Source organism: Diplotaxodon limnothrissa, linkage group LG1 (assembly GCF_057381915.1).
Source record: "Diplotaxodon limnothrissa isolate DT_005_m linkage group LG1, D_limnothrissa_male_GT1.1, whole genome shotgun sequence".
Lineage (NCBI taxonomy): Eukaryota > Metazoa > Chordata > Actinopteri > Cichliformes > Cichlidae > Diplotaxodon > Diplotaxodon limnothrissa.
This window is the reverse complement of record NC_140596.1, coordinates 14,318,534-14,346,140: the sequence shown is the minus strand read 5'-3', so window position 1 is coordinate 14,346,140 and position 27,607 is coordinate 14,318,534. Positions and strand designations below refer to the sequence as shown.

Sequence of the window (27,607 nt, the reverse complement as noted above, 5' to 3'; positions counted from 1 at the left end):
TGTGTTGCTATGGATGAAAGTGGAATAAGGAAGAGAAAGGAGTCACAGAATGGCTCCACTGACCTTACCAAAGACAACAAGGAGGTGGTGAAGGCCGTTGCCCTTCAAAAAGATGTAAGTATGAACCAGTGTGCTTGACTTTTATATACATGCAGGTTCCTGAGAACAAGTCTCACTAAATTTTCACACTAAAGGATCATCCTTACCTTTTACAATAATAGAGCCTTGGAACTGAGTACCAGGCAGTACCACAGCAAGCGTCTCTACAGATTAACTCCATAATCATCCACTCAGCAGTGCAATCCAGACGCCTAATAAGCTCCATAAGACCTAAAATAAACTTATGGGAACTGAAAGGTTTTCTCAGGTTAAAATAGGATTATTATGATAGTCGTTGCTCTCATCCTGGAAAAGTCCATTCACACATATTTTCCTGCAGACTTCTGTAATTCTCTTTCTGGCATAAAGAAAAGTCACTGGCTTTGTATCTTTATATCAAGCCCCACCAGATCGCTGTTTATTTTAATAGATCTTTAAGATTTTACCCAATGTTTGCATCCTTATATCCTCAGGTAGGGCCCTTCTGGGAGGCCGTCTCACATTTGAAGCATAAATCTAAAAGTGACCACACCCTAGGCTTTAGAATGACCTACCTGAAGAGATAAGGCTTGGAAAATCAGTTACTTTGGTCTCTTCTTTAAACACATTTTATAGACTTGTTTTTATGTGATATTGCTTTTTTATTGCTTCTTCAATCAATCAATCAATCAATCTTTATTTATAAAGCACTTTTCATACAAAAAAAATGTAGCACAAAGTGCTTTACATGGTTAAAAGCAGCTCACCCCACCCTCCAACTCACTCCCCACACTCTCATTAACATAAACGATGTGAATACACGCATATCTTCCCCCCCCCCACACACACACACAAACACGTAATTCTGCTGCGTGTCTTCTTTTATTATATCGGCATTTACAGTCATGGTAAAAGTAACCCTCCATCAATCCTAATTCAAGACAGTAAAAAAAAAAATCCAGTCCTTACCAGGTACTAAAATGATTTAAATAAACATTAAATGAACAACAACACATAGCATATTATAATGTTTCATTATTTATTTACCAAAAACTGAGCCAAAATGCAGAAGCAGTTTGTGGACAAACTAAGTACACCCAATGATTCAGTATCTTGTAGAACCACTTTTATTTGCCATAACTTGAAGTAATTATTATCTTATTGGTCTCTCACATTATTGTGGAGGATTTTTTTTACCTAATTTTCTTTACAATATTGCTTCAGTGCTCTAAAGTTTGTAGGTATTTGTTTATGCAGCTTTTCAATTAGGTTCAAGACTTAGACAGGGAACTTCAGCACCTTGATTAGTTTCTTTTTTTCAGCCACTTTGTTACAGATTTGCTGATGTGTTTGGGGTCATTCTCCTGGCTCATGACTCACTTTTGGTCAAGCTAGCTGTTGGACAGATAAATCTGACTCTAGAATACTTTTGTATACAGGAGTTAGCGGTTGACTAAATGACTACAAGGTGCCCAAGTCCTGTGGCTGAGTCACCCAAACCATTACCCTTCCACTAGTGTGCTAAACATTTGTCAAAAGTTGTTTGTGTTGATATGGTGTGCCTAAAGGACATTTTTACCCTACAATTTCACCTGGCAACCCATGCAACTTGTCAAACTTCAGCTATGCTGCCATGTTCTTTTTAGATACAAAAGGCTTTTTCCTTCCAACCTTTCTACACAAACCATGTTTGTATAGTCTTTTTCAAATTGCACTGTCATGATCCGCAACATTTAACATGCTAGCGGAGGCCTATGGAAGACGCAGCTCTTGTTTTTTGGGGGGTCTTTTTTCCGAGCACCAAACAGCCTGACCTTAGGGTGAATTTTCTGGAATACTCACTCTTGACAACCAGAGATGGGCAGTAACGTGTTACAAGTAACACTTTACTGTAATCTGATTACTTTTTGTAGTAACGAGTAAAGTAAGGGATTACTATTGTAAAAAAGGTAAGTAGATTACTGTTACTTTCCCGTAAGCACGCTGCGTTACTGCGTTACTAAAACCGTGTCTGATGACAATGACGTAAGCGAGTGCAACATTCGTGGCAACAGCTGTGTGCAGATCAGATCAGAGAGTATGAACGTGCAGCGTTTAAAGCGTGGAAGTACTGACCTTACTTTGAGTTTCATTCCGTAAAAAGTGACAAAAACATTAGCGTCCGCTACTCACTGCTTCTTCTTCCTCCTAGCGTTTTTCCCGCTCGGTTGCAGGGTCCACTTTTCTGCAAAGTCGTCTCCACTTGGGTCGGTCAAGGGCGTCGGTCAGATCGGCTTCGATCTTCTTCACGTCGTCCTTGATTTGGTCCATCCATCTCCGCTTTGGTCTGCCTCTAGGTCGACGTCCTTGGGGGCTGAGCCGCAGTGCTGTTCTCACCACTGAGTTCTCATCGCTCCGTACCACATGTCCGTACCACCGCAGCCTCGCTTCTTGCATCTTATCTGTGATTGGCGCGATTCCCATCCTCTTTCTAACGTCGGTGTTCATGACGTGGTCCCATTGTGTCAGGCCTAGGCACCATCGCAGCATCCGCATTTCCATCGTGTGAAGGGCTTGTTCGTGCTTTGCGGTGGCTGGCCAGCACTCGGATCCATAGAGGGCGACGGGGCGCACTACACTCTTGTAGATCTTTGACTTGAGGCGATTGGGCATTCTTCGGTCACACAGGACGCCGGTGACTTGGCGCCATTTCATCCACGCTGCGTTGATCCTGGCTCGTACATCTAGTAGGATATCGCCGTCATTGCTGATCATCGATCCGAGGTATTTGAAATGAGGTACTTTCGCCAGATCTTCTCCATCGACGCTGATCGTGCCGTCGGTCTGGGGGCCAGCCTCTAAGTATTCGGTCTTGTTGGTGTTGAGCCTCAGGCCGAAGTCAGCTAGGCGAGTCTTCCACTGCTGCGTTTGGTATTGCAGTTCTATTCGCGATTCATCGGCCAGGAAGACATCGTCGGCGTAGAGAAGTGTCCAGGGATGGGGTGACTGGAGATCCGCCGTCGCAGTGTCCATGCAAAGGATGAAGAGCAGCGGGTCCGCTGCTCACTGCGTGGGAAGAAAACCCCTAAACTTCCGAGCAAGCACCGGCAAATACTACCAGGGAATGGGAAATTCACAGACAAACTCGCGGATTCTTCCACTGACCGCTGCGGCACACCTGCACCAGGGCAAACATCAGCCTGCTATACAGGTGAAAATAGAGCAACAGGACCGCTGAGTCTTTGATTTAATTTATTTTCTGCTGTTTCACTTGCATTTATTCGAAAGACTGAGTGTAAACACAAAAAATATTTTATTTTATGTGCTGGAATGCGCAGAAAATAGGTTTAAATGTCAAACAAATTTCTTCCACTCAGAGAATGTTGCCTATAATTTAATTTTTGCTTGATGGATAAAGTTAAAAGATTAAAACTAATAAAACAAGTTTAAAAAGAGACTTTTCTACTTGATTACATTTTGTATGATGGATTATGCAGAGAAAGTAGAATTGGGCTGAAAGATCTATTGCTTTATTACCTATTCAGGTTGTAAATCATGTTTTTTTTTAAAAAGTAACTAAGTAATTAATTACTTTTGAAAATAAGTAATCAGTAAAGTAATGAGATTACTTTTGGGGGGGACGTAATCAGTAATTAGTTACTGATTACTTTTTCAAGTCACTGTTGAAAACATTGGGAAGTGTCTTGAAACCTCAGATTTATTGGCAGTAATAATTGCTTCTTTAACATTTTTACTAATGTCTTTCCTTTACAACATTGTGTTATCAGACACTTGAATGCTTCAGACCCACAACTTGACAATGTTTCTGCTCTTAGAAGTGGTCATACTTGCTGATGATCAGTTAATTGTGTAAAAGTGTATTTGATTATTGGCAATTGGCTGGTACTCAATTCTCACTGAATGAGGTATACTTAGTTTTCTATTATTGTTTTTGTCACGGCTGCGGGGTGAGCCGTGTGGTGTGGAGGAAAGGAGGACCCAAAATGCAGGCAGCCAACTGATGATATGAGTGGCGTTTATTTACAAGGTGGCAGTGGCAGAAACAGGCAACGAAGCATGAGAAAATACTAACGGAAACCTAAACTGGGAGAAACTAAAGAGCAAACCTGAAATCTTAACGAAACGGAGAGTGGAGCAGAGAGACGCAGACTAAGGAACAGGATACCAAGAAACACAGCCGAGCCGACAATGAACACAGACCAACACCCACTAAATATACACACACAAGGTAATCGGGTAATCACACACAGGAGGGAAGAACAGCTGAACCCAATACACATGAGGACCGGAGGAGACAAGCTGAACACAATGACAACAGACACAGACTTTCAGAACAAAACAGGAAATCTAGAACCCGAACCGGACACAAGGGGGGAGGACACAGAATAACTAGAACAGAGGGAAATAATCATAAAACACAAAACGCTGGGCCAACGACCCAGCATCATGACAGTTTTTTTACATACTGCTTTTTGAATTTTGGCTTAATTTTTGTTAAATAAATGAAAAAGTATAATTTAATGTTTTGTGAAACCATTTTTTCTATTATGTTTTGATTAAAAAAAACAATTAGAATTGAAAGAGTGTGTAATTTTTAATTACTAGTTAACTAGTTAATTATCGCTTTGGTGCCACGGACACTGGTCAGTGACCTGGATTCAATAACCCCAGGATGTGTCTTTTCTGTATTTCTTTATTAATCAATACAATATAATAAATATACTATCAAGTTAGGTTTGCCTTTAGCCAGTTTACATTACTCATGCTGGTTTACTTGTGAAAATGTAATAGGATTAGCCAAATTCTTGGAAAATACTAACTGAAAACTCAGAGGTTGTTGGTTGTTGTGTTGATCTTTGGATCCTCCTCCAAAATTATTATGATGATATCAGATCAACACCAACAAAGGGATATCAGGGTGTGTGCTGACATGCCTCTGAAACATTGTGGTCAAGGTGGTGTCTTTGAATGTGCAAACTAAAGTGGTGGTCATCCTTTTTATGAAGACGGGACCATACTCTGTATCCTCCCTTACAAGATGCATGCAAGGGTACAAAAGAGAAGAGTCTGCCCCTTTGTTGGACCTCAGATTCAGAATAAAAAATGTGGTTTCACTCTGGTTGAGGAACATTAAACCAGCTCTTTGCTCCTCTCAAGGATACTTGGGAAATTTCTAAACAAGTATAGAGATGACAAGCCTCTCTGTTTTTTTTTTTTTCATGACTAGGTATTGCTGGGTATTGCCCTTATCTCTTGCCTGATCTATCTATAGTGACTAAAAAATGAAATTACCTATAAAAGTGGCATTGCTGTTTGTTTTCACATGTTGTGAGATGTGAGAATTTTGCTTTTAATGATAAGGGACTTCTTCATCTTTAATTTAGTCTTTAGCAGCTTACTCTGCCTCACTCAGCGTGGCAATGTAATGATATCTGATTGAACCAGTTCTTGAGTTTAACTGCTGCTGTCAACCAACTTAAAATCAAAATATGACACGGAAATGGTGCATCAACTATTTCCACTATTATTTCAGATCCCAAGAGCTGAAGCACAGCCACGCATTAAACCGGTGTTGCTAAAAAAAATATTATTTTATAATATAATTATGATGTTATAGAACACATGGGAATGATAGTTTCCTGAAAACAGTTACTGACATTAAATAACTGAAAAAACACATTAATATTTTTTATTTTCCATGTGCTTGCTTAGGTTGGTCTGCTGAGTGGCATTTGTCTCATTGTGGGGACTATGATTGGCTCAGGCATTTTCATTTCCCCAAAGTCTGTTTTGCTGTACTCGGGAGCTGTGGGACCTTGCCTCCTAATCTGGACTGCTTGCGGCGTGTTATCTACTCTTGGTGAGACCAACATTTTAACTCATATTTCATTGTATTCGGCAACCAGTTCTGTTGCTATATCAGGAATCTAATATTCTTTTCAAGTCATGTAGACAAATAATGATGGTCAGAATAGGAACAAGTTCACACAGTATCCGTACTTTTGAGTAGTCCGTACTAGAAAAGACTCAAAAAGCACTATATAAATATAATAATGTATATATACACGGTTCGCAGCCGAGTGTGAAGCAGCGGGAATGAGGATCAGCACCTCCAAATCTGAGGCCATGGTTCTCAGCCGGAAAAGGGTGGAGTGCCCACTCCGGGTCGGGGATGAGTTCCTGCCCCAAGTGGAGGAGTTCAAGTATCTCGGGGTCTTGTTCACGAGTGATGGGAGAAGGGAGCCGGAGATCGACAGACGGATTGGGGCTGCAGCTGCAGTAACGCAGACGCTGCACCGGTCCGTCGTGGTGAAGAGGAAGCTGAGTGTAAAAGCGAAGCTCTCAATTTACCGGTCGATCTACGTCCCTACCCTCACCTATGGCCACGAGCTGTGGGTAGTGACCGAAAGAACGAGATCGCGGATACAAGCGGCAGAAATGAGCTTCCTCCGAAGGGTGGCTGGCCTCTCCCTTAGAGATAGGGTGAGAAGTTCAGCCATCCGGGAGGGGCTCAGAGTAGAGCAGCTGCTGCTCCACATCGAAAGGAGCCAGTTGAGGTGGTTCGGGCATCTGAAAAGGATGCCCCCTAGGCGCCTCCTGGGTGAGGTGTTCCAGGCATGTCCCACCGGGAGGAGGCCCCGGGGCAGACCCAGGACACGCTGGAGAGATTATATCTCTCGGCTGGCCTGGGAACGCCTTGGTATTCCCCCGGATATCAGAATCAGAATCAGAATCAGATCAGAATGGGTTTATTGCCAGATGTTGAGGTTTACAACATTAGGAATTTGCTGCGGTGCTTCAGTGCAAACAATAAGAATTAAAGTGCTATGTAGAAAGAAAGATATGTGCATGAGATATACATGAGATATATACATGAGAATAAGAATTAAGAGTGCTACGTAGAAGGATATATACATGAGTGCAGGTGGTGATCAGTGCCAGACATGAGATGATGCAGTGACACAGCGTAGGGTCATGTGTGAGTGGCGGGGACAGTCATGTGGTTATTGTTCATGTGTCCAACAGCAGAGGGGAAGAAACTGTTCTTGTGGCGAGAGGTTCTGGTGCGAATGGACCGGAGCCTCCTGCCTGAGGGGAGCAGGTCAAACAGACTGTGTCCAGGGTGAGAAGGGTCAGCTGAGATCCGGGCTGCACGCTGCAGTGTCCTGGAGGTGTACAGGTCCTGCAGAGATGGGAGTCTGCAGCCAATCACCTTCTCAGCAGAGCGCATAACACGCTGCAGTCTCTGTTTGTCCCTGATAGTGGCTCCAGCGTACCACACGGTGATGGAGGAGGTGAGGATGGACTCGATGATTGCAGTGTAGAATTGCATCATCGTCCGTGTTGGCAGGTTGAATTTCTTCAGCTGCCTCAGGAAGTACATCCTCTGCTGGGCTTTCTTGATGACGGAGGTGATGGTGGGCTCCCACTTCAGGTCCTGGGTGATGGTGGTACCCAGGAAGCGGAATGAGTCCACAGAGGTGATGGGGGTGTCAGTCAGGATGATGGGGGGGAGTGGGGCTGTGTGCTTCCTGAAGTCCACAATAATCTCCACTGTCTTCTGGGCATTCAGCACCAGGTTGTTGTGGCTGCACCAGGACACCAGACGTTCAACCTCCCTCCTGTAGGCAGACTCATCCCCGTCAGAGATGAGCCCAATGACGGTGGTGTCATCTGCGAACTTGATTAGCTTGACAGACTGGTGGGTGGAGGTGCAGCAGTTGGTGTACAGGGAGAAGAGCAGAGGAGAAAGAACACAGCCCTGAGGGGAGCCGGTGCTGATGGTCCGGGAGTCCGAGACATTCTTCCCCAGCCTCACGTGCTGCTATGCGGGAGGAGGTGGCTGGGGAGAGGGAGGTCTGGGCCTCTTTGCTTAGGCAGCTGCCCCCGCGACCCGGCCTCGGATAAAGCGGATGAAGATGGATGGATGGAATGTATATATATATATATATATATATATATATATATATACACTCAACAAAAATATAAACGCAACACTTTTGTTTTTGCTCCCATTCCCCATGGGATGGACGTAGAGACCTAAAATTCATTCCAGATACACAATATAACCATCCCTCCCAAACAGTGGTCACAAATCAGTCCAAATGTGTGGTAGTGGGCACATCTGCTATATTGAGATGATCCATCCCACCTCACAGGTGTGCCACATCAGGATGCTGATCTGACATCATGAGTAGTGCACAGGTGTACCTCAGACTGCCCACAACAAAAGGCCACCCTGGAATGTGCAGTTTTTTGCGCTATTGGGGGTCTGGGGACCCAGAACCAGTCAGTATCTGGTGTGACCACCATTTGCCTCATGCAGTGCAACACATCGTCGCATGGAGTCTATCAAATTGTCAATTGTGGCCTGTGGAATGTTGGTCCACTCCACTTCAATGGCTGTGCGAGGTTGTTGGATATTCGTGGGAACTGGTACACGCTGTCGTATACGCCGGTCAAGCACATCCCGAACATGCTCAATGGGTGACATGTCCGGTGAGTATGCTGGCCATGCAAGAACTGGGACATTCTCAGCTGCCATTGTAACGTGCGGTGGAGATGAAGCCAGCCGCGGAGGTGTGCAGGTGGATAGCGAATGAGCAACAGCTTCTGACTTTCCAAAAAGTACTCATTTATTTACAATATCAAAAATAAGTGCTACCTCTACCACACATTACTGAAGAGCACACTAGTCCGCGTACACACGGGAGCATCCATTACAGGAGGAGTGCGAAGAAGAACAAAAAAGGGGGTGACACCAGTCGTGAGACAGGAGGCGCCGCCATGTGGTGATACACTGCATTACGATAGCAACTGTTACATAGTCCCCCCTGGTGAGAAAAAGGCTGTCCTCAGCCATACACAGCTGGAAAAGCACACACCACACCTAACAGTACCCTATACATAGAGGTTACAGCTAAGATTAGTGCACACACAGGGCAAAAGACCATTTAAAAATGAAATTGGTGAAAATAAGACGAACATGTACAGTGGAAAATCAGTCTTCTTAGTTTTTTCACTTTTTCCTTTTTTTTTGTTTTTAAAGTAAATGCCAAGAATGAACCTTAACGCACTAAAGAGCCATAAAACTGGATTAAGTAGAGCAAACAGAAACATCTACATATCATGACTCAAAGTAGCAATGCAACAAGACAGCATCAAACAGGTTTAACCAGAACATTTCACTTCAGATCAAGCCTGGTTGTGTGAAAATCATTAGTCCATCTTTTGTTGCTCCAGCCAGACGTAACTCTGGGGCAACGTCTGAGCCTGAGATTGTAATGTCCACCAGCAGCTGGGTGCTGGACAGATCTGGGTGAAACACTCTCTGGAACAGCGCCCACACCAGAAGAAGAGTCAATGTCCGGTAAATCAAAGGGGAATGGCTCAGAGCCAATGTCAGTGTCTGCAGGGGGGCCAGGGTGGGCCTGAGAGTCAGAGTTCAGACCCTCTGCGGTCTCTCTCTCGGCAGGCGATGAAACAGAATGTTCTTTGGAAGTGAGAGAGTCCCAGGTATGGAACGGTTGCATGTTCACAACATGATAAACACCTGCATCCACACCGGAGTCCACCCAAGTGAGCCTGTAATTAACATCACTGAGTCTCTGAGATACACACAATGGTCCCTGAAACAGTGGTGCAAGTTTAGCAGTAAAGTTAGACTGAGCATCTGACCTGGGGTGTGTCTTAACTCTCACAAGGTCACCAACACGAAACGTGGCATGTCGATGTCTCAAGTCATAGTAATGTTTTTGTCTGTCATGGCTATAGTCCAAAGCTGCTTTGGCGTGGTCGTGAGCTTCCTGCAGGGAGGCTCTCAGAGTCTCAGGGTAAGGCACACCCGGTTCATCAACACCTGCTGTAGAAGGCTGAGTGATAAGGTCAAGCGGGGTGTCTAACTCACGACCATAAAGCATCATGGCAGGAGTCAAACCTGTACTGTCATGAGGGGCGGTGCGCAGAGCAAAGCAAATCTGAGGGAGAAACTTGTCCCATGATGTGTGCTTATCACCTACATAAGCGCGGATTGCAGTTTTCAGAGTCCGGTTGACGCGTTCAGTAGCATTTGTCTGAGGGTGATATGCCGTAGTGAGTCTGTGCACCGAGCCTAATGCAGAAACAACATGTTCAAAAAGCTCACTCACAAAAGGAGACCCTCTGTCAGAAATCAGGTAAGTGGGTGTACCATGTCTAGCAAAAATGTCAGTGACGAATTTACCAGCTGCTACCTGAGATGTAGCTTCTTTGACAGCACTGGCTTCAACCCATTTAGTCAAATAGTCAACAAACACGATCAAATAAGCATTACCAGTGGGGGTGCGGGGAAGTGGCCCAACAAAATCCACACCCACATACTCCCAGGGTTTCTGGGGGACAATGGGAACCATAAGACCGGCTGCTTTTTTTTGACTTGGCTTGGTGAGTTGGCACACTGAGCATGAAATCACATAGTGTTTCACATCAGCTGCCATTTTGGGCCAGAAAAACCTAAAACGCAGTCTAGCCAATGTCTTAGAAACACCCAAGTGACCTGCTGTGGGGTGGTCGTGGTAATAGTCCAGCAAGGTGCCTCTAATGGAAGTAGGGGCAAACAGTTTCAGCTCTTTCAAAGGGTGCAAAGCACATGTGGACTTGGGTTCTCTGTGATACAAAAGAGAGTCATACACAACATACTGTAACAAGGTGGCATTGTCCGAGCTGTTCAGAGAGTCTGCTTCAATGTCTCTGAGGAGTGGACCTGTGACATGATCGTCTAACTGCAGCTGTCTCAATTGTGAACGGTCAGCCAGAATGACGGGGGGCAGAGTACGAATGTCCAGGCTGCCCATAACAGCATGATCTGGTAAAAGATCAGTCGGCCTGTCACAGGTCAGAGGCAAAGGGTTGCGTGACAGTGCGTCGGGAACTTTGTTCTGTGCACCAGGTTTGTGCACTATTGTGAAATCAAAGTCCTGCAAACGAAGTGACCAGCGGGCGAGTCGGCCCGTTGGGTTTTGACGAGACATGAGCCACCTGAGACTGTTGTGGTCAGTGAAGATAGTAACATGAACACCTTCAACATACGGGCGGAAGTGTTCCAGAGCCCATATCACAGCGAGGCACTCCTTCTCTGAAGTGCAGTAGGGGAGTTCAGCTTTGTGAAGGGAGCGACTAGCAAAAGCCACAACGTACTCACGACCCTTGTCATCCTTTTGCATCAACACTGCCCCAAGACCAATGTCACATGCATCGGCGTGAATGGAAAAGGGACGGTTGAAGTCTGGAAATGACAGGATCGGGGCTGATGTGACATGATCCTTCAAAGTGTCCATGGCCCTTCGACAGCTGTCGTCCCAGTGGAAAGCATTGTCCTTTCTGGTGATGGCGTGAAGAGGTTCGGCATGGCGGGCATAATTCTGAATGAAGCGTCGATAATAGCCAGTCAAGCCAAGGAACTGACGGACGTGTTTCACTGAGGTTGGGGTATCAAACTCCTTAACCGCCTTTACTTTGTCTGGATCGGGCTTAACACCTGATGATGTGATGCGGTACCCGAGAAAGGTGAATTCATCGAGGCAGAATTGGCACTTTTTGAGCTTCAATGACAAGCCAGCAGCCTGGAGTCTGCCCAGCACCTCCTCAAGATCCACTAAGTGCTGTTCAAAGGTAGGTGAGGCGATAACAATGTCATCCAGGTAGACTGCGCACGTTTTGTAAATGAGGCCAGCAAGCACAGAGTTCATGAGTCTCTGAAAAGTTGCAGGTGCGTTGCAGAGCCCAAAGGGCAGCACCCGAAACTGGAAGAGACCGCAGTGAGAGATGAAGGCAGTTTTAGGCTTCGAGTCCTCTGCTACAGCAACCTGCCAATAGCCTCGCGCTAAGTCCAATGTCGAGACAAACTTTCCTCTTGCCAGAAAGTCCAAAGACTCATCTACACGAGGCAGGGGATAAGAGTCTTTTCGGGTAACTTGGTTGAGCCCTCGAAAGTCCACACAAAACCTTGGTTCCGTGGCCGCTCTATTTACAATGACTACAGGAGCTGCCCAAGGGCTTGTGGAAGGTTCAATGATGTTGTCCTTCAACATTTGTTGTACTTGTTCTTCAATCACACGTTTCTTAGCAGGTGACGTGCGATAGGGTGGGAGATTGACAGGTGTTGCATTGCCAGTCTCTATGGCGTGCTCAGTGAGAGCCGTTCGACCAAGTTGACCATCAAACAAGGAGCTAAACTTGCTGAGCAGATTGAGTAAAGCATCCTTGTTGTTCTCTGAGAGACTTGCTTCAGACAGTTTGGCTGTTAAGTCTGAGCGAACCAAGTCCAAAGACATCAGTGTTCCAGGTGAATGTGAGTAATCATTTTGAAGGTCCTCTTCATCGTCTGCGAGTGGGCAGGGGATGTCCTCAATGTAGACGGTTCTAGTGGGAATGTGAATAGAAACAGAAGCTCTTGCCATAAAATCCATTCCCAGAATGAAAGGAGAGGACAAATCTGGTATTATTGCAAAACGCTGGTAAAAGTTCTTGTTCATGAATCCAATATTGAGCCAAATAACACCGTCAGGGATACAGGGAGCATTATTGGCAAGGTTAACTGCAGGACCATTCCACTCACTTGTGTTTCTAGGGTGAGAGTCATTTACTTGAATGAGATCTGTTCGTACAGCCGAGAGGGAAGCACCCGTGTCGAGGGTAGCATCCACAGATGAAGCATTGAAGTTCACTTTCGTTCTTAGTGGGGTATTCCAGTGGACTTGTGAAAAATTGTCTTCCAAGTGTCCAAGACTGTGTCCACCCTGTAGTGAATCGGGCGTGTGAGGCTCCGTTAGTAACTGGGGGAAGGTTGGCCTCTGTGAAATGTCCTCCCCCCCCTGTAGTTTCCCGACTGCCTGTATTGTGGCTGGGATGTGGTGCTGCTTAATTCCACCTTTTCATGGCCAGGGTCAGAGGGGCCAGGTGCCGGCAATGGCTGGACTGGGCCATGCCTAGCGGTGTTCGAGGCTCGTTGTGGCAAATGAGGTTGGGTGTTACAGTTTGGGCAGGTGCGTGTGGTGAACCCTGGCTGAGAGCATTTGAAGCAGTAAGGTTCAGGCTTATAGTTGTCTTTGCTACATAAAGCAGGCTGTGGTCTTTGTGGTCCAAGCACTGAGTGAAGCTCATGAGCACGTAGCAGCAGGTCCATTACAGAAGTGACATTAGCGCCATACAGGGCAACTCTGTATTTTTCAAGAGCATGTTTACTAATTAGGTCGATTCTGTCTTTTTCAGGTGGAGGACTCTTCAGTTTGTCAAACTCACTCAACATGTGGGCAACAAAGGTTGGGAGTGGTTCGTCCTGAGCCTGAACACGATCCAAAATTCCTCTCAGGATGCATTCTTGGTTGTCGGAGGGCAGAAAAACTGTCTTAAACAGTTGACAGAATTGAGCCCATGATGTGATGTGGGAGCTCAATGCCTTGAACCATTTCCCGGGCTCTTTTGCAAGAAAGTGTGGCAGTTCGTTTAGCAATTGCCCATCGGTTAGGTTCAATGAGGCTTTGTATGTGCCAACTGCATTTAACCAGTCCTCAGGTTGCACTTTGCCGTCCCCAGCATACACAGGAGGCTCCAGTTTTGCGTGATGTAAAGCTGCCGCAATCACTCTGGAAGTGCTGCTGAGCTCAAGTGAGTGAGATGGGAGAAAAGGATTTGTAGGTTGAAATGGGTTGCTGGGCAGGAACGGATTGGTACTGTTGGTGGGTTCAGTTTTGTCTCTCGCAGGAACATGAGGTGTCGATGTGGCCATTGGGAAAACAGGAGACTGTGGGACTGCAGGAGGGGGAGAGCTCCCCATTGTGAGTTGGTCCCACTGCCTTAGTAAACTCTGCTGTATGTTCAGTGAGTCACGTAAACAATCACTAAGCTTATTCACCTCAGTTCTTAACTCCACCACTTGTTGGCTAAGGCTAGGAGTCACATTTTCAACTATCTGGCACATAGGTAACGAGGTAAGTTCCATGTCTGAGTCAGAGTCGTCTGGGCAGTGTGCCATTGTGATTTCAAAAAAATTAAGCCGCTCCAGGGCACAGTGTAGTTATTGATATAGTAGTAAAAGAGTCAGATCAGACTAGAAAGACAAAAATGCAAAGATTAATTTTAAATCGTTTCGTTATACTGAGCCGAAGACCAGCACCAACGGTTGTAGTCGGCCAAGTTCTCACTTACATGTGCTACAGTCAGTCTCAGCAGAGGGAAAGGGGAATGGAAAGCCAGCAGAAATGTTCATGTCCAGGCTCTCCACAGAAGAATTAATCCTTAGAAGACGAAACCAACAGCACGTCCAAATAACAAATCCACGGAGTCCATTCGCGTCGCGGAGTCAGCTTCTCTCTTTTTCTTTCTCCCAAGCAGAGCAGCGGCACACCGCGGTATCCAGAAATTAGTCGGGTCCCACCTGAGCTGAGGCTGCGGCCATGGCTGGAGAAAACGTCCGAGCGTCCGCAAAACTTGGGGGATTTCCGAGACAGTTCACGTGCTAGAAGAGAAGAATCCTCGGCGGGATGCAAAAATCGTCTGAAGTCCAAGGGGAAAAAGTTCGGGCGCCAGTTGTAACGTGCGGTGGAGATGAAGCCAGCCGCGGAGGTGTGCAGGTGGATAGCGAATGAGCAACAGCTTCTGACTTTCCAAAAAGTACTCATTTATTTACAATATCAAAAATAAGTGCTACCTCTACCACACATTACTGAAGAGCACACTAGTCCGCGTACACACGGGAGCATCCATTACAGGAGGAGTGCGAAGAAGAACAAAAAAGGGGGTGACACCAGTCGTGAGACAGGAGGCGCCGCCATGTGGTGATACACTGCATTACGATAGCAACTGTTACACCATCTGCCCTGAACAATGTGAACCATGATTCATCCGTGAAGCGCACACCTCTCCAACGTGCCAGACGCCATCGAATGTGAGCATTTGCCCACACAAGTCTGTTACGGCGACGAGCTGGAGTCAGGTCAAGACCCCGATGAGGACGACGGGCATGCAGTTGAGCGTCCCTGAGACGGTTTTTGACAGTTTGTGCAGAAATTGTTTGGTTGTGCAAACCAATTGTTCCAGCAGCTGTCTGGGTGGCTGGTCTCAGACGATCTTGGAGGTGAACCTGCTGGATGTGGAGGTCCTGGGCTGGTGTGGTTACACGAGGTCTGCGGTTGTGAGGCCGGTTGGATGCGCTGCCATATTCTCGGAAACGCCTGTGGAGACGGCTTATGGTTGAGAAATGAACATTCAATGCACGGGCGACAGATCTGGTTGACATTCCTGCTGTCAGCATGCCAATTGCACGCTCCCTCATTGCTTGTGGCATCTGTGGCATTTTGCTGTGAGACAAAACTGCACATTCCAGGGTGGCCTTTTGTTGTGGGCAGTCTGAGGTACACCTGTGCACTACTCATGTTGTCAGATCAGCATCCTGATGTGGCACACCTGTGAGGTGGGATGGATTATCTCAATATAGCAGATGTGCCCACTACCACACATTTGGACTGATTTGTGACCACTGTTTGGGAGGGATGGTTATATTGTGTATCTGGAATGAATTTTAGGTCTCTACGTCCATCCCATGGGGAATGGGAGCAGTAACAAAGGTGTTGCGTTTATATTTTTGTTGAGTGTATATATTAGGGGTGCAACGATACTCGTATCGATATTGAACCGTTCGATACAGTGCTTTCGGTTCGGTACCCATATGTATCGAACAATACAAAATAATTTTTTTATTTATTTTATCAACTTTCCTTCTGACGATGCTGTCTGTGTTGAGCGCTCAGTGGATCTGCGCTCCACAGTGCAGCCTAGGCGGAGTAGTCGAAAGCAGATTCACTGAGCGCAGGGCAAGCTAGCGAGACAGAAGTTAAGCTCTCCTTGCAACATGGCAAATTGAACCTCCCCCACCCTCATTCAGATTTGGCGTTTGGAACTATTTTGGTTTTCATGTGACGTATGACCCTGAAGGTAAGCGCGTCATGGACTAAAGTAAAACAGTATGTTGGATGTGCCACGCAATGCTCAATTACATGGGTGGGAGCTAGTGTGTTAGCGCAGTTAGCTCGTTAAGGTGTTGGCCGTCCAGCCCCATGCATGGGCGATCCGCGGTAGCTCGTTAACGGAGATTTGCCGTGTTGTGGCGTTAACGTCATTTCAACGAGATTTACGCTGACAGCACTAGTGGGAACACAACAAATATGACTGCACATTTACACCGACATCATCCTAGTGCAAAGACAAGTGGAAGCAGACAAAAACAACAAGCACGCATGCTACAAACTTTACCCGAGTCATTTAGACAGCCGTTAGCACATGATTCTTCTTATGGGGACCTGATATGTTTAATATGCTGCTGAGAATATAGCCCAGACGAAGCGTATAGTATAGCTTTTATTTTGGAAAGAGCCATTTCTCTGTAATAAACTCTCTTTTCCAAAGATGAGTGATTCCTCAATCAGATACAGGGCTCGCAAAATCGCCGACATCCCGATTTTTCCAGTCGGGCTACCAAAATCTATCTCTGCCCTGCCCGTCGGGCTATCGTAGGGAGGAAAAATATATGTCAATGGTTTTGCATTCTTTCGGAAATGTAGCTGGGTAATTATGTCATTGGCATTGGTGAGCCACTGTCAATATGTGACATATTGAAATCGCGTTTGAATTTGCGCTTGTTTTTTGCTTTCACTTTGCAATCGCGTGAACTGTGTATAGAGAGCGACAGCACTGATTGGTGAGTGATGATAATTTGCGCACCAATTCCTCTGGCATCGTCTTATCAATCGTTAGCTTACTATGCAAACATGACAAGTGAAATCTCCCGCAGCAAGCTTAAACATGTGAGAGGTTGATCGCGCAGAGAATCGCTGAGCGTTATGTGGGTGCGTGTGTAAAAGCAGCAGGATACATATTGTAGCGGGTCAGGGCTGTTCGGGGTTCTGTTTGTACAGTTATGTTTTGTTTATGTTGCCATAGTGACGGGTGACGCCCTCTCGCTGCGACGGTGTGTCCTTCCGGGGTCAGAGGGCGCCCTGTGTGTTGTTGTTGCTGTGCTGTTGCCGCGCTGAGCAGTTAGCTAGCGGCAGTGTTCTTCTGCAGATGTCAATAAACGGCTGTGCTCCCTGGCTAGCTCACGGGAAGCAAGACCAAACGATACCTTCGTCTCCTCCTTGTCTGAGCTCACCACAATATTTTAGTTCTGCTGAGCCAAGTAAGACAGGTCAGGGTGAAGAAGTGACAGCCAAAGAAAAGCTTACCACAAAACGGAAAAGTTATGACAAATCAGACTATAAGGCAAAAAGAAAGTGCAGCTTTATGGTTTCATGGACAAAAGAATTTCTGTGGCTGCAATATGACAAGCGAAATAACCAGGGCTGCACATAAGTGGTCCGCAGGTGCGCATTCGCTGTCAAAATAAAAAACGGGCACAAGATAAAAAGTTGCAACGCGTGTTTGCATACATAAGATTTTCAGGAGGAGGACAGACATTTGTTTAGAACTCTTAAAGATGTCAAAGAAGCAAGCTCCTTTAAGCAATTACTGTGATGTTCTTCCACCTCCAAAGAAATGTCAGAAGGAGTCCGAACCACAAAAGAAGCACGTATTCTCGGAAAAGTAGTTGCAGGAGGTGAGCTGGCTTCAAACAAATGATGAACGCACAGAGATGTGGTGCGGAATGTGCCGTGAAAATTTAATAAATGACAAATTAAAAAGGCATGAACGTTTTTTTTTTTAATCGAAAAAATATCGAACCGTGACACCAAAGTATCGAACCGAACCGTGAATTTTGTGTATTGTTGCACCCCTAATATATATATATATATATATATATATATATATATATATATATATATATATATATATATATATATATATATATATATTACATTTATATATAAAATTTATTTCTGGAAGCACAAGCACCTGCAATGTAACACAAAAAGTTAGAAATAAACAAATTTAAAACCATTTATTTTAAGCTTATTAAAACTAAAAGGAGAGGTAAACGGGATTGAAAATGGCCTGTATTTATATAGCGCTTTACTAGTCCCTAAGGACCCCAAAGCGCTTTACACATTCAGTCATCCACCCATTCACACACTGGTGATGGCAAGCTACACTGTAGCCACAGCCTGCCGGACATTGGACCCTCTGACCACCACCAGTAGGCAACGGGTAAAGTGTCTTGCCCAAGGACACAACGACCAAGACTGTCCATGCCGGGGCTCGAACCAGCAACCTTCCGATTACAAGGCAAAGTCCCAACTCTTGAGCCACAATCGCCCCATGAGAGCATAAGAAGCAAGGGAGATATAATGACCAAGCATATATGAGTGTCACAGACATGCAAGGTTTCTTACCACTTCTTTGAATGCATGGACTCAAGTTTTGAAAGTCCCTTCTTCTGTGTTGTTTTACAACTTTCTTTTCTGTGTTTTTGTGATTTTATGTGTGGCTGTATAGGAGCACTGTGTTATGCTGAACTTGGAACCATGATCACCAAATCAGGCGGCGAGTACCCCTGTTTCATGGAGGCTTTTGGCTCTATTGTTGCCTACCTTTACTCCTGGACAACTATTATGGTGTTAAAGCCTTCATCCTTTGCTATCATCACACTGAGCTTTGCAGAATATGCCTCTACTCCTTTCTACCCTGGCTGCTCTCCACCTCTAATTGTCACCAAGTGTCTAGCAGCAGCGGCTATATGTAAGTTCATGCTTGACAGCAATAAACTATACACAAGTACAGAGTCACTTTAGAAGTTCATACATGACTATACTTTACAATGGAAACCACGATTTTCAGGCCATATTAGCCATTTCAAGCTAATGTGTGCCTTATTTGTAAGGTGTCCAGAACAATGTCATTCCCCAATTTGCAGATGTAAAAAAACAACAACTTTTATTGAAATTAAAATGATTAAAGCTAACTGTGAAGCCTACACATGACTCAGACCACACAGTATTCTTGCTATGTGTTTCTTTTGTTTGTTGCGCTTCCACAGTGTTTTGGGGTAAAAGGAGTCAGGTTTCCAGCTGACTCCACTCTCCTGTCACCAGCTCTTCCTCGCTCTGTCAGCTTCTGGCTGATGTACAAGATCGGTCACTTTACCCCCCTTACCTGCAGGGACAAAATGGCCAGCCCTCCATTCGAGGTGTCCATTTGCAGGACAAAAAGGGAGGGAAAAGTAAGGTGTGGGGACCTCCCCAAAGAAGGGCTTCTTCACCTACACAAATGCCGCCTGACACCACTCCATCCACTGGACCAGATCTGGTTCACCCTTCCGGGCATGAACTTGTGGTAGTACATGGGCAGGCTGTGATGGATGCTGTTTCTCCATCTTTGGGTGCACCTGTCCGCCCCCAAAGTGGTACCCCAAATACTGGACCTCCCTCTGTTCAACTGCACACTTCTTCAGGTTGGATCTGAACCCAGCTGCCTCAGGGACTCCAGGATCCCAGCCACCCATTGCACATGCTCCGCACATGCTGAGCCTTTTCTTAACCAGGCTCACCAGAGAAGCGCTTTCCACCTCTCTTCATGCTTTCACAATGTGGAGGTGACATATTTGTGTGGCTCCTCCCCAAGCGCACCACCTCATAGTTAACGTCCTCCACTTGTAGTGTGACCACAAAGGGTCCTTGTCACTTGGTGAGTAACGTTCAGCTTAAAGAAGGAAGTAATGCAAGTACTTTGTCTCTCGGTGAAAACTGCCTGAGTCAACAGTGTTGACGTTACCAGATCTGGAGCAAATTTTCCCCAGATAACCTCCTCAAAGTGTGCAGCTTTGCTCTCAGGTCCAGGATGCATTGACTCTCATTTTTGGCTTGGACCTTTCTTTCAGTTTTCTTTAATCAGGTGCAACACCCCCCATGGCTTTCTGCCAAGCAGTAGCTCAAAGGCTGAAAGTCCTGTGGAGCCCTGGGGAGCCTTCCTCACTGCAAATAACAAAGGGTCTAACCAGTGATCCCAATTGCATTCATCCTTGTGAATGAACTTGCAAATCATGGAATTTAAAGTCTTATTCAGTTACTCCACCAACCCATCAGTTTGAGGGTGGTAGACGTACTGTAGGTCTGAACAGATTTAATTCCCAACAATTCCTACAACTCTTTAAGTGTGTGAGAGACATGAATCATGTGCCCTGATCAGTCAGTATCACTTTCATGATCCCAACTCAGGAGATGACCTGAAACAGATGAGCATTCCAGGAGGTAATACCTGGAGTAGACCATCCACCGGATAGCCATTCGTATCACATCCCTAGCAAATTGTTCCCAGAAATAGGGGATAGACGTGAGTTATCTGCAGCCTTCACTGTATGCATTTTTATTTTGAACTTTATGTGCAGAGGTATAATGGGATACTTGTGAAGATCCCTAGGAACACAGTTCACCTCCATCTACTCTGCCTTCATTAATAGCCCATTTGCCATTGGGCATTATTAAAGGCAGAGTGGATTCGCCACTAGGGTTTGGTGGATCAGGGTTTGTGTGTTATCCGTGTCCACCAAAGCCTGGCGTGTACCCCCTTGACAACTTACTGGAATGCTGTACATCCCTCCTGGACCAGGGCAGGTGTTTGGAGCCCCAGGTATGTGAAACACCTCAACAGACACTCAGATCCCAGCCGCCTGCACTTCCAGCACTCCTGTGCCACCCACCGTGGCTTGGATACATTATCTGCTCCTTCCAGGGCCTGGGCAAGCGGACCAGGTGAAAAATGGTTTGTGGCCCAAAGCACCAGTTGCTGCTCCCCTAAGGAGGGGCCAGGGAGCCTCTATCTCAGTGCTTGCATGAGCTGTGGTCTCCTGGCTGGCTGTGGATCTCTGCTGCCTCGGTCCGTGCAGCCAGGTGGTCCTCTGCAAGGGTGACCGTGGCTTCCAAGCTTGCTGACTGATGGCAGCGGACCCAACGTGCCATTTCCAGGTCGTCCATGAACTGCTCCAGAACCATCATTGCCACGCCTCTCCCTCTGATGGCCGGGCTGCAGACACCTCACTGCTGTGTCATGCAGCTTCCAGGCCCATATGAACAGCTGGTCCTCTGCCATCATTTGATTGTCCTGGAACCGCTGGTGATGGTCTTCCAGGTAGAGGCCCAAGTTATCCATGGCAGATGCCCTTGAAGCTTCGTCGTGAGGCCAGCGGCAGGCTCAGAGCCGCCATCTGAGCCACTCTGCCACTGTTACGCCTGTGGCTCTGAATGCCTCCAGAAAGACCCAAGGGTCGTCACCCTCCCCCATCCAGTATATCATCACCGCCAGTGGACGAGGGGGCGGTGGCAAAGTGACCCTCACCCACCTCCCCAAAATCTGTGCCTCATGCCCGGTCCTGAAGTCTCCACAGCTGCTCTCTTTGCTCTGCTGCTTGCTCCACATGCATCGCAGCCATTTCAGCTGCCACCATCTGTGCCAGCAGTTAAACCAGCTGTGCGGTTTGTGTCCATCCATCCATTCTCTTCTGCTTATCTTTGTCAGGGCCATGTGGGGGCTGGAGCCTATGCCAGCTACCATAGGGCGAGACTGGTGACCTGGCCAGATCGCCAGTCTGTCACAAGGCTAACACAAAAAGACAGCTTGCTCCACGTGCATTCACACTCATATTCACACCTGTGGGCAATTTAGAATTATGAGTTAAACTAACCCCTAATACCAAGTCTTCTTTGAAAAATCCATTTAATGTTAAATGTATAGGTAGGAAATTATATGATTACATTTTCTGTTATTTTGCAGTGACCATCACATCCATCAACTGTTTAAGTGTCAAACTGGCAAGTTATGTGCAAAACTTCTTTACTGCAGCCAAACTTATAATCATTCTTGTCATAGTTGGAGCAGGAATCGTTCTGTTGGCACAAGGTCAGTCTTCTTATAGATCTATACATACAACTCTGTCTTTAAATGTTTGTGTTAATAAATGTTAATCAATGTTTAACCACTAACATTATTGTATATTATGTATTTGTGTCTAGGAAAAACAGAGAATTTTTCAAATGCTTTTGATGGCACTGCAACATCTTTTGGAGCAATTGGACTTGCATTTTATAATGGGCTTTGGGCTTATGATGGATGGTAATTATTTACTTGGTTTCATACTTTCTCAGGCTATATGTGATAATATGATGAGTACTGCTCTTCTGAATTCAAATAAGGGGCACCATCCTCAGCATTCAGAAAAGAAAAGAACAAAACTGTTTTACATCTTTGTTTTTAAAAATGACATACTTCAAACTGCTTGCATTTTATCTCAAATAACCTTACTGATGTATCCAGATCAGGCAGCATTCAACAAATTACACTAAAATATTTTTAGTAAGCAGATACCATAACCATCAAGGCCCAGGTAGAAACGTGGGCCTTGATGATGAACCTGTGAAACTATTTTAGCTTTCTATACAATTACTTACTTGGCTCTCGGCGAAGGCGGTCGCACTTTTCTCCTCTCCTCCTTCCCCTTATCTTCCCTGCTTAGCCTCTTGTGTCCTGTCTTGTCTCACGTGCACTACTTTTCCCTGGAACAGTCTCTCACTGTCGTTCTCTAAAACCTAACAGAGAATTATGGATTTGATCAACTGGTCTCTGAACGCTATTGACACCCTCTTCTCAACGAGAAGTCTGGGCTCGGGAGAGCCCGAGTGCCCTGGAGGGACTTTCCCTGCCGGATACACGATGGATGGGTGGCAAACCTGGAGGATCTTGTGCCTGGCGGGACTGTCTATCGAGGACGCTGAGGATATTTACCTATTCGGAACCATGATAACAGGGTTCTTGCTGATCGGAGCTGGCTTGGCCCTGACTTATCGGAGAAATAAGAGAGCGGAACCAGCTGTTCAAACTCCCCCTAAGCTGACCACTGGAATTGAAGCGATGGGACGAGGCGCGGCCTCCCACACCGAACGCAGCATGGTTAACACCTTGGAGACGCTTACAGCTGCCGTGAAGACTCAAACTAACACCATTGAGCGTATGATGAGATACATCAGAGAGGGGCCTGCTCACAATAACACCCTTGAGCGAAAGTTGGATAACATCGCAGAACGGCTCACTGCAGCTGTGGGGTCTCAGAACCAAAAGAATGACAACACCACGGAACAGAAGCTTGATACCATCATGGGGAGGCTCGCAGCGCTCCAACGGGAAATCGAGGCCCCAGTGTCAGAGTGCTAAATTCGCTGCTCGCATAAAGGAGAAATCAACAATATTCAACATTTGGACACCACGGCGCCAGCTGCTAGGCCCAAGGCTGGAGCCCACCAAAACAACTCCCTGATAACGACTGTGTGATGACTATTCTTCCCATCCCATGAAGGACACCAGGATCGGCTGGAGGACTGTTTACTTAGCCTGATACAGCGAAGGACACTGTCTCAGCTGAACTATGGACACGCACACACATACACTTACACTGATAAGCACGCACTCATCCCCCTCCCTTCCAAACGCCTTCGATGCTTGTTCCTGCGGGGGAAGGCAGCGGGTCTGCGTGCCGCGCTGAAATGATAGCATGGTGCAGGACGACTGCTGTGTTCCTTCGAATCACCCCCCACCCCCCTATCCATCCCCTGTGGCTTGTCATGTGCTCTGATGTTGTGATGTGGACATTAATGTGCTCTCTGTGCAGAGGAGTTTTTTTGTTTCCTGTTCTCATGCTGTCCTCCCATAGGTTGCCCAGCGTGTGAAGAGGTCTCTTTTTTTCCTCTTGTACTTTTCCCAATGTTGTGTAATTTTTTTCAGTGTTATTCTCTCAACGCTGCCGGTCTCCGACTGTATTCCCTTGTGTTGTCTTGTTGTTGTGTGTGTAAGTCGGGGGGGGGGGTCCTATTCCTCTGTGGGGCAACCTGCATATGGCCAATAAAGCATTCATTCATTCATTCATTCATTCATTCAATTACAGATGATGTACTGGTTGAGTATGTTGTTTTTAGTTATGCATTTCTGTATTACATTGCTAGTACAAGCATGTGAAAAAGTGTACCCTCTTTCTAAGGTTTTACATAACAGGAGATGAGCAAAAAATCATCTAGATCTTACTAGATCTAGAACCATTAAATTACAACCTCATGATGAAATAGCTATGTCCAAATGCAGGAACAGTGTATGAAAACTGGAATACACTCCACGATTCAGTAGTTTGTAAAACCCCTTTTGGCAGCAATAAATTAACTTAGTCATTTCTTCTATGACTCTCAGTTTCCTTCATCATTATGGAGGATTTCTGGCCCACTGCTTTTGCAATACTGTTCAGTTCAGTGAGGTTTTGGGCATTTGTTTATGCACGACTCCTACCACTGCTTTTCAGCTAGAAAGGGCTGAATTTTTACTGAGTGACAGATATACCTATATTTTTTATTTGTTTTTCACTCATTCTCTTGTAGCTTTGCTGGGATCACTGCTCTCTTGCATGATTCAATTTAGCCAATTTTAGTTGTTGGATAAATGGTCTCATATTTGATTCTAGAATACTTTGGTATATAGAGGAGTTAATGGTCAACTCAATGACTGCAAGGTGCCCAGGCTCTGCAAAACGAGCACAAATCATTACCGCTCTACCACCTTGCATGACAGTTGGTGTGAGGTGTTTGTGCTGATATAATTTCTTTTGTTTTTGCCAAATATTCTCCACTTTGGTCTCATCTTTGAAAAGAATATACTTCCAGGAATCTTGTGTTTTTTCAGATGTATTTGCAAATTTTGCTACCATATTTTATTAGAGAACTGAGACATTTTTCTGGCAAACCTTCCAAGCAAAACCATACTTGTTCAGTATTTTTTTTATTTGTACTGTCATCAACTTTAACATTGAACATGGTAACTAAGGCCTGTAGAGTCTGAAATGTAACTCTTCGGTTTTTGGCAACTTCTGTAATCCTGGGAATATTGGCACTTGGCACTATAGATTCATGAAGTTCAAATTGCTTGCTTTAAAATGTATACATGCCTTACAACTCTTCTGAGATTGACGAATAGTAAAGTTGTTTCTCCAGTATCTTTACTAACTTCTATCTTTACTATCTTTCCCCCTTGCCTCTGTGTTAACACACACCTGAATGATCCAGACTAGAAAACTGCCAAAACTGCCAGTGATCACTGCAGTGTAGTTTATTAGCAGCACCAGTTGGTATTAAACCTTTTAATTTCCATGGAAAACATGATTTAGTGTCATTCATCTGAGGTTGTATTTAAAGGGCAAATAAAACATAAAAGACATAAAAGAATAAGTTACTGCTACCGAAGATGCTGAAGAGGCTAACTCTTTTTCTGTTTATTAGGCCAGGAAAACTGGACTTAACTGGGTTACTGAGTATGTGCATATACATTTGAGTCCAATGCTCTACTGAGAAGTATGTGTCATATATTTTCCATTTCATTACTTTTACAGGAACCAACTAAATTTCATCACAGAAGAGCTAAAAAACCCAGTTAGGTAAAAACATGCCTTAAAGAAACTCTAGTATTAGGCAATAATTTACAAGGCGTTGAATTTTTTTTAAATAAATTTTCTTTTGTTGATTAATTTCAGGGACTTGCCACTGGCGATTGTTATTGGGATTCCTTTGGTTACTGTGTGCTATATTTTGGTCAATGTTGCTTACTTCACTGTTATGACCACAACTGAACTGCTTTTGTCTCCAGCGGTTGCTGTGGTAAGGATAACACTGGTCAATAAGCATCTTGCTACTGGGATTCACTCACCTATACTTTAACAAATGTTTACTTAGTGACTGCAAATCTGATAATCATTTTTATCTAGCTAGTAATATTAGTTTTTAGGTATGATGTTTCAAGTATTTGACAGTTGGATGGATGCAAACAACCAAGGAACTTTATTACAACACTGTCTGTAATAAAAGGAAGAGATTGTATTACTTTTTTGGTGGGAGATTGAAAATTAGACATAGTGATAAATAATATTGATATTAAAGTGTCAAAATCAAGCTTCATATCTTGAATTACTGTAAAAACAAGTAGCAAATACAAATATCTTTTGTCAATCATTGAAAGTTAAAATAGCTGAGAGACGTTAATTTTTAAATTTAAATTCAGTCTGTAATAACTTATTACTGATATCAAATTTTAACAGACATAAATGAGAACATCCCCAAAAGACCTAGTTATTAATCCACATGTAATGCAGTATGCCTAAATTTTATTTATTTATGACAGTTGTAAATGAGCATAATAGCCCCTTGTTTTCATACCTTGACGTTAACGCCACAACACGGCAAATCTCCGTTAACGAGCTACCGCGGATCGCCCTGTGCGTGGGGCTGGACGGCGTCAACACGTTAACGAGGAAACTGCGCTAACGCAGTAGTTCCCACCCATGTAATTGAGCATTGCCTGGCACATCCGACATACTGTTTTACTTTTGTCCATGACGCGCTTACCTTCAGGGTCATACTTCACATGAAGACCAAAATAGTTTCAAAGGCCAGATCTGAATGAGGGTGGGGAGGTTCAATAAACCATGTTGCAACGAGCTTAGCTTCTGTCTTGCTAGCTTTTTCTGCGCACAGTGGATCTGCGCTCGACAGTGCAGCCTAGGCAGAGTAGTCGAACGCAGATCCACTGAGCACTCAACACAGACAGCGTCGTCAGAAGAAAAGTTGATAAAATAAATTAAAAATTTTGTATTGTTCGATACATATGTGTACCGAACCGAAAGCACTGTATTGAACGGTTCAATATCGATACGAGTATCTATCTATTGCTCAGAGTGATTGCTCAATGCTGAGATGAACAATCACTATACAAGCAACTGTTTTATTTAGCCACACTGCAAAATGTTTTTTATTTGGTCAAAGGTCACTTCATGTTGGGATTCTATTGGGATTCTCAGTGAATCGGTTTGAATCAGCACTTGAGCAAAGGGAATTGTAAACATTTTAACTGTGTTGTAACAGACAGAAGCACATGAAGACCTTGCATATGTCTAACTTTTCTTGTTGTTCCCAAACATCAAAGATTTGTAAACGTTTGTGCATTAATTTTTAACAATGCTTCTCCCCTGAGTTATACTGTAATGAGGCTATTGTGTTTACATGATGGTTTATGAAATTATTAATCTTATTGGTCATGAAATACACATAAAAATAAAATGTTTGTGATTACAGCAAATAACCGTTCTGGTCTTTTTCATCTGTTTGCTACTGTTACGGGTCCCAGATGTGAAGACCACAATAACAAAAAGAATACAAATCTGTAAAAATAAAGGTAGAGTCTCAGAGAAAGAATCACAGGAGCACTCGTGTCTTTTCCCGAATTGCATCTCTTATTTCAGATCAACAAATATAATTTACATCCAGTGCTTTCACTTGTCAGATATGCTCAATAACTGTAAAAGGTAAATAAAAGGCATTTGGCAAATATATGCATCTATGGTCATTACATTTCTCCAGTTTACACTGTTAACCACACTATTCCTTCACTCATTTACATCAGCAGTGCAGATAGCATATAATGCCTTAAACGTCTTATTGCTCTTTCTCACATATAGGGCAAACTCAAAATAGCTTATCCACAAATCTGA

General features: G+C 44.7%; 2 protein-coding genes across 2 annotated transcripts; one reads left to right on the top strand and one right to left on the bottom strand.

Moving 5' to 3' along the window:
* Positions 1-27,607, top strand: LOC146639523 (b(0,+)-type amino acid transporter 1-like). Its single transcript, XM_085351179.1, has 8 exons — positions 1-114; positions 5,791-5,938; positions 18,541-18,783; positions 21,811-21,936; positions 22,050-22,149; positions 25,457-25,501; positions 25,598-25,721; positions 27,575-27,607. Exons 1-8 carry the CDS (start codon positions 10-12, stop codon positions 27,605-27,607), a joined length of 924 nt encoding a protein of 307 aa, XP_085207305.1. The 5' UTR covers positions 1-9.
* LOC146639524 (uncharacterized) lies at positions 12,881-14,401 on the bottom strand. Its single transcript, XM_085367922.1, has one exon. The coding sequence runs from the start codon at positions 14,087-14,089 to the stop codon at positions 12,884-12,886; it is 1,206 nt and encodes a 401-aa protein (XP_085224048.1). The 5' UTR covers positions 14,090-14,401; the 3' UTR covers positions 12,881-12,883.

Excerpts from the sequence above, each read along its gene's own strand:
- LOC146639524 (XM_085367922.1), bottom strand. The coding sequence starts at position 14,089 with ATGGCACACTGCCCAGACGACTCTGACTCAGACATGGAACTTACCTCG.
- LOC146639523 (XM_085351179.1), top strand. The coding sequence starts at position 10 with ATGGATGAAAGTGGAATAAGGAAGAGAAAGGAGTCACAGAATGGCTCC. Across the intron at positions 5,939-18,540 it reads CGGCGTGTTATCTACTCTTG|GAGCACTGTGTTATGCTGAA; the intron begins GTGAGACCAACA and ends GTGGCTGTATAG. Across the intron at positions 25,722-27,574 it reads TGTCTCCAGCGGTTGCTGTG|GGCAAACTCAAAATAGCTTA; the intron begins GTAAGGATAACA and ends TCTCACATATAG.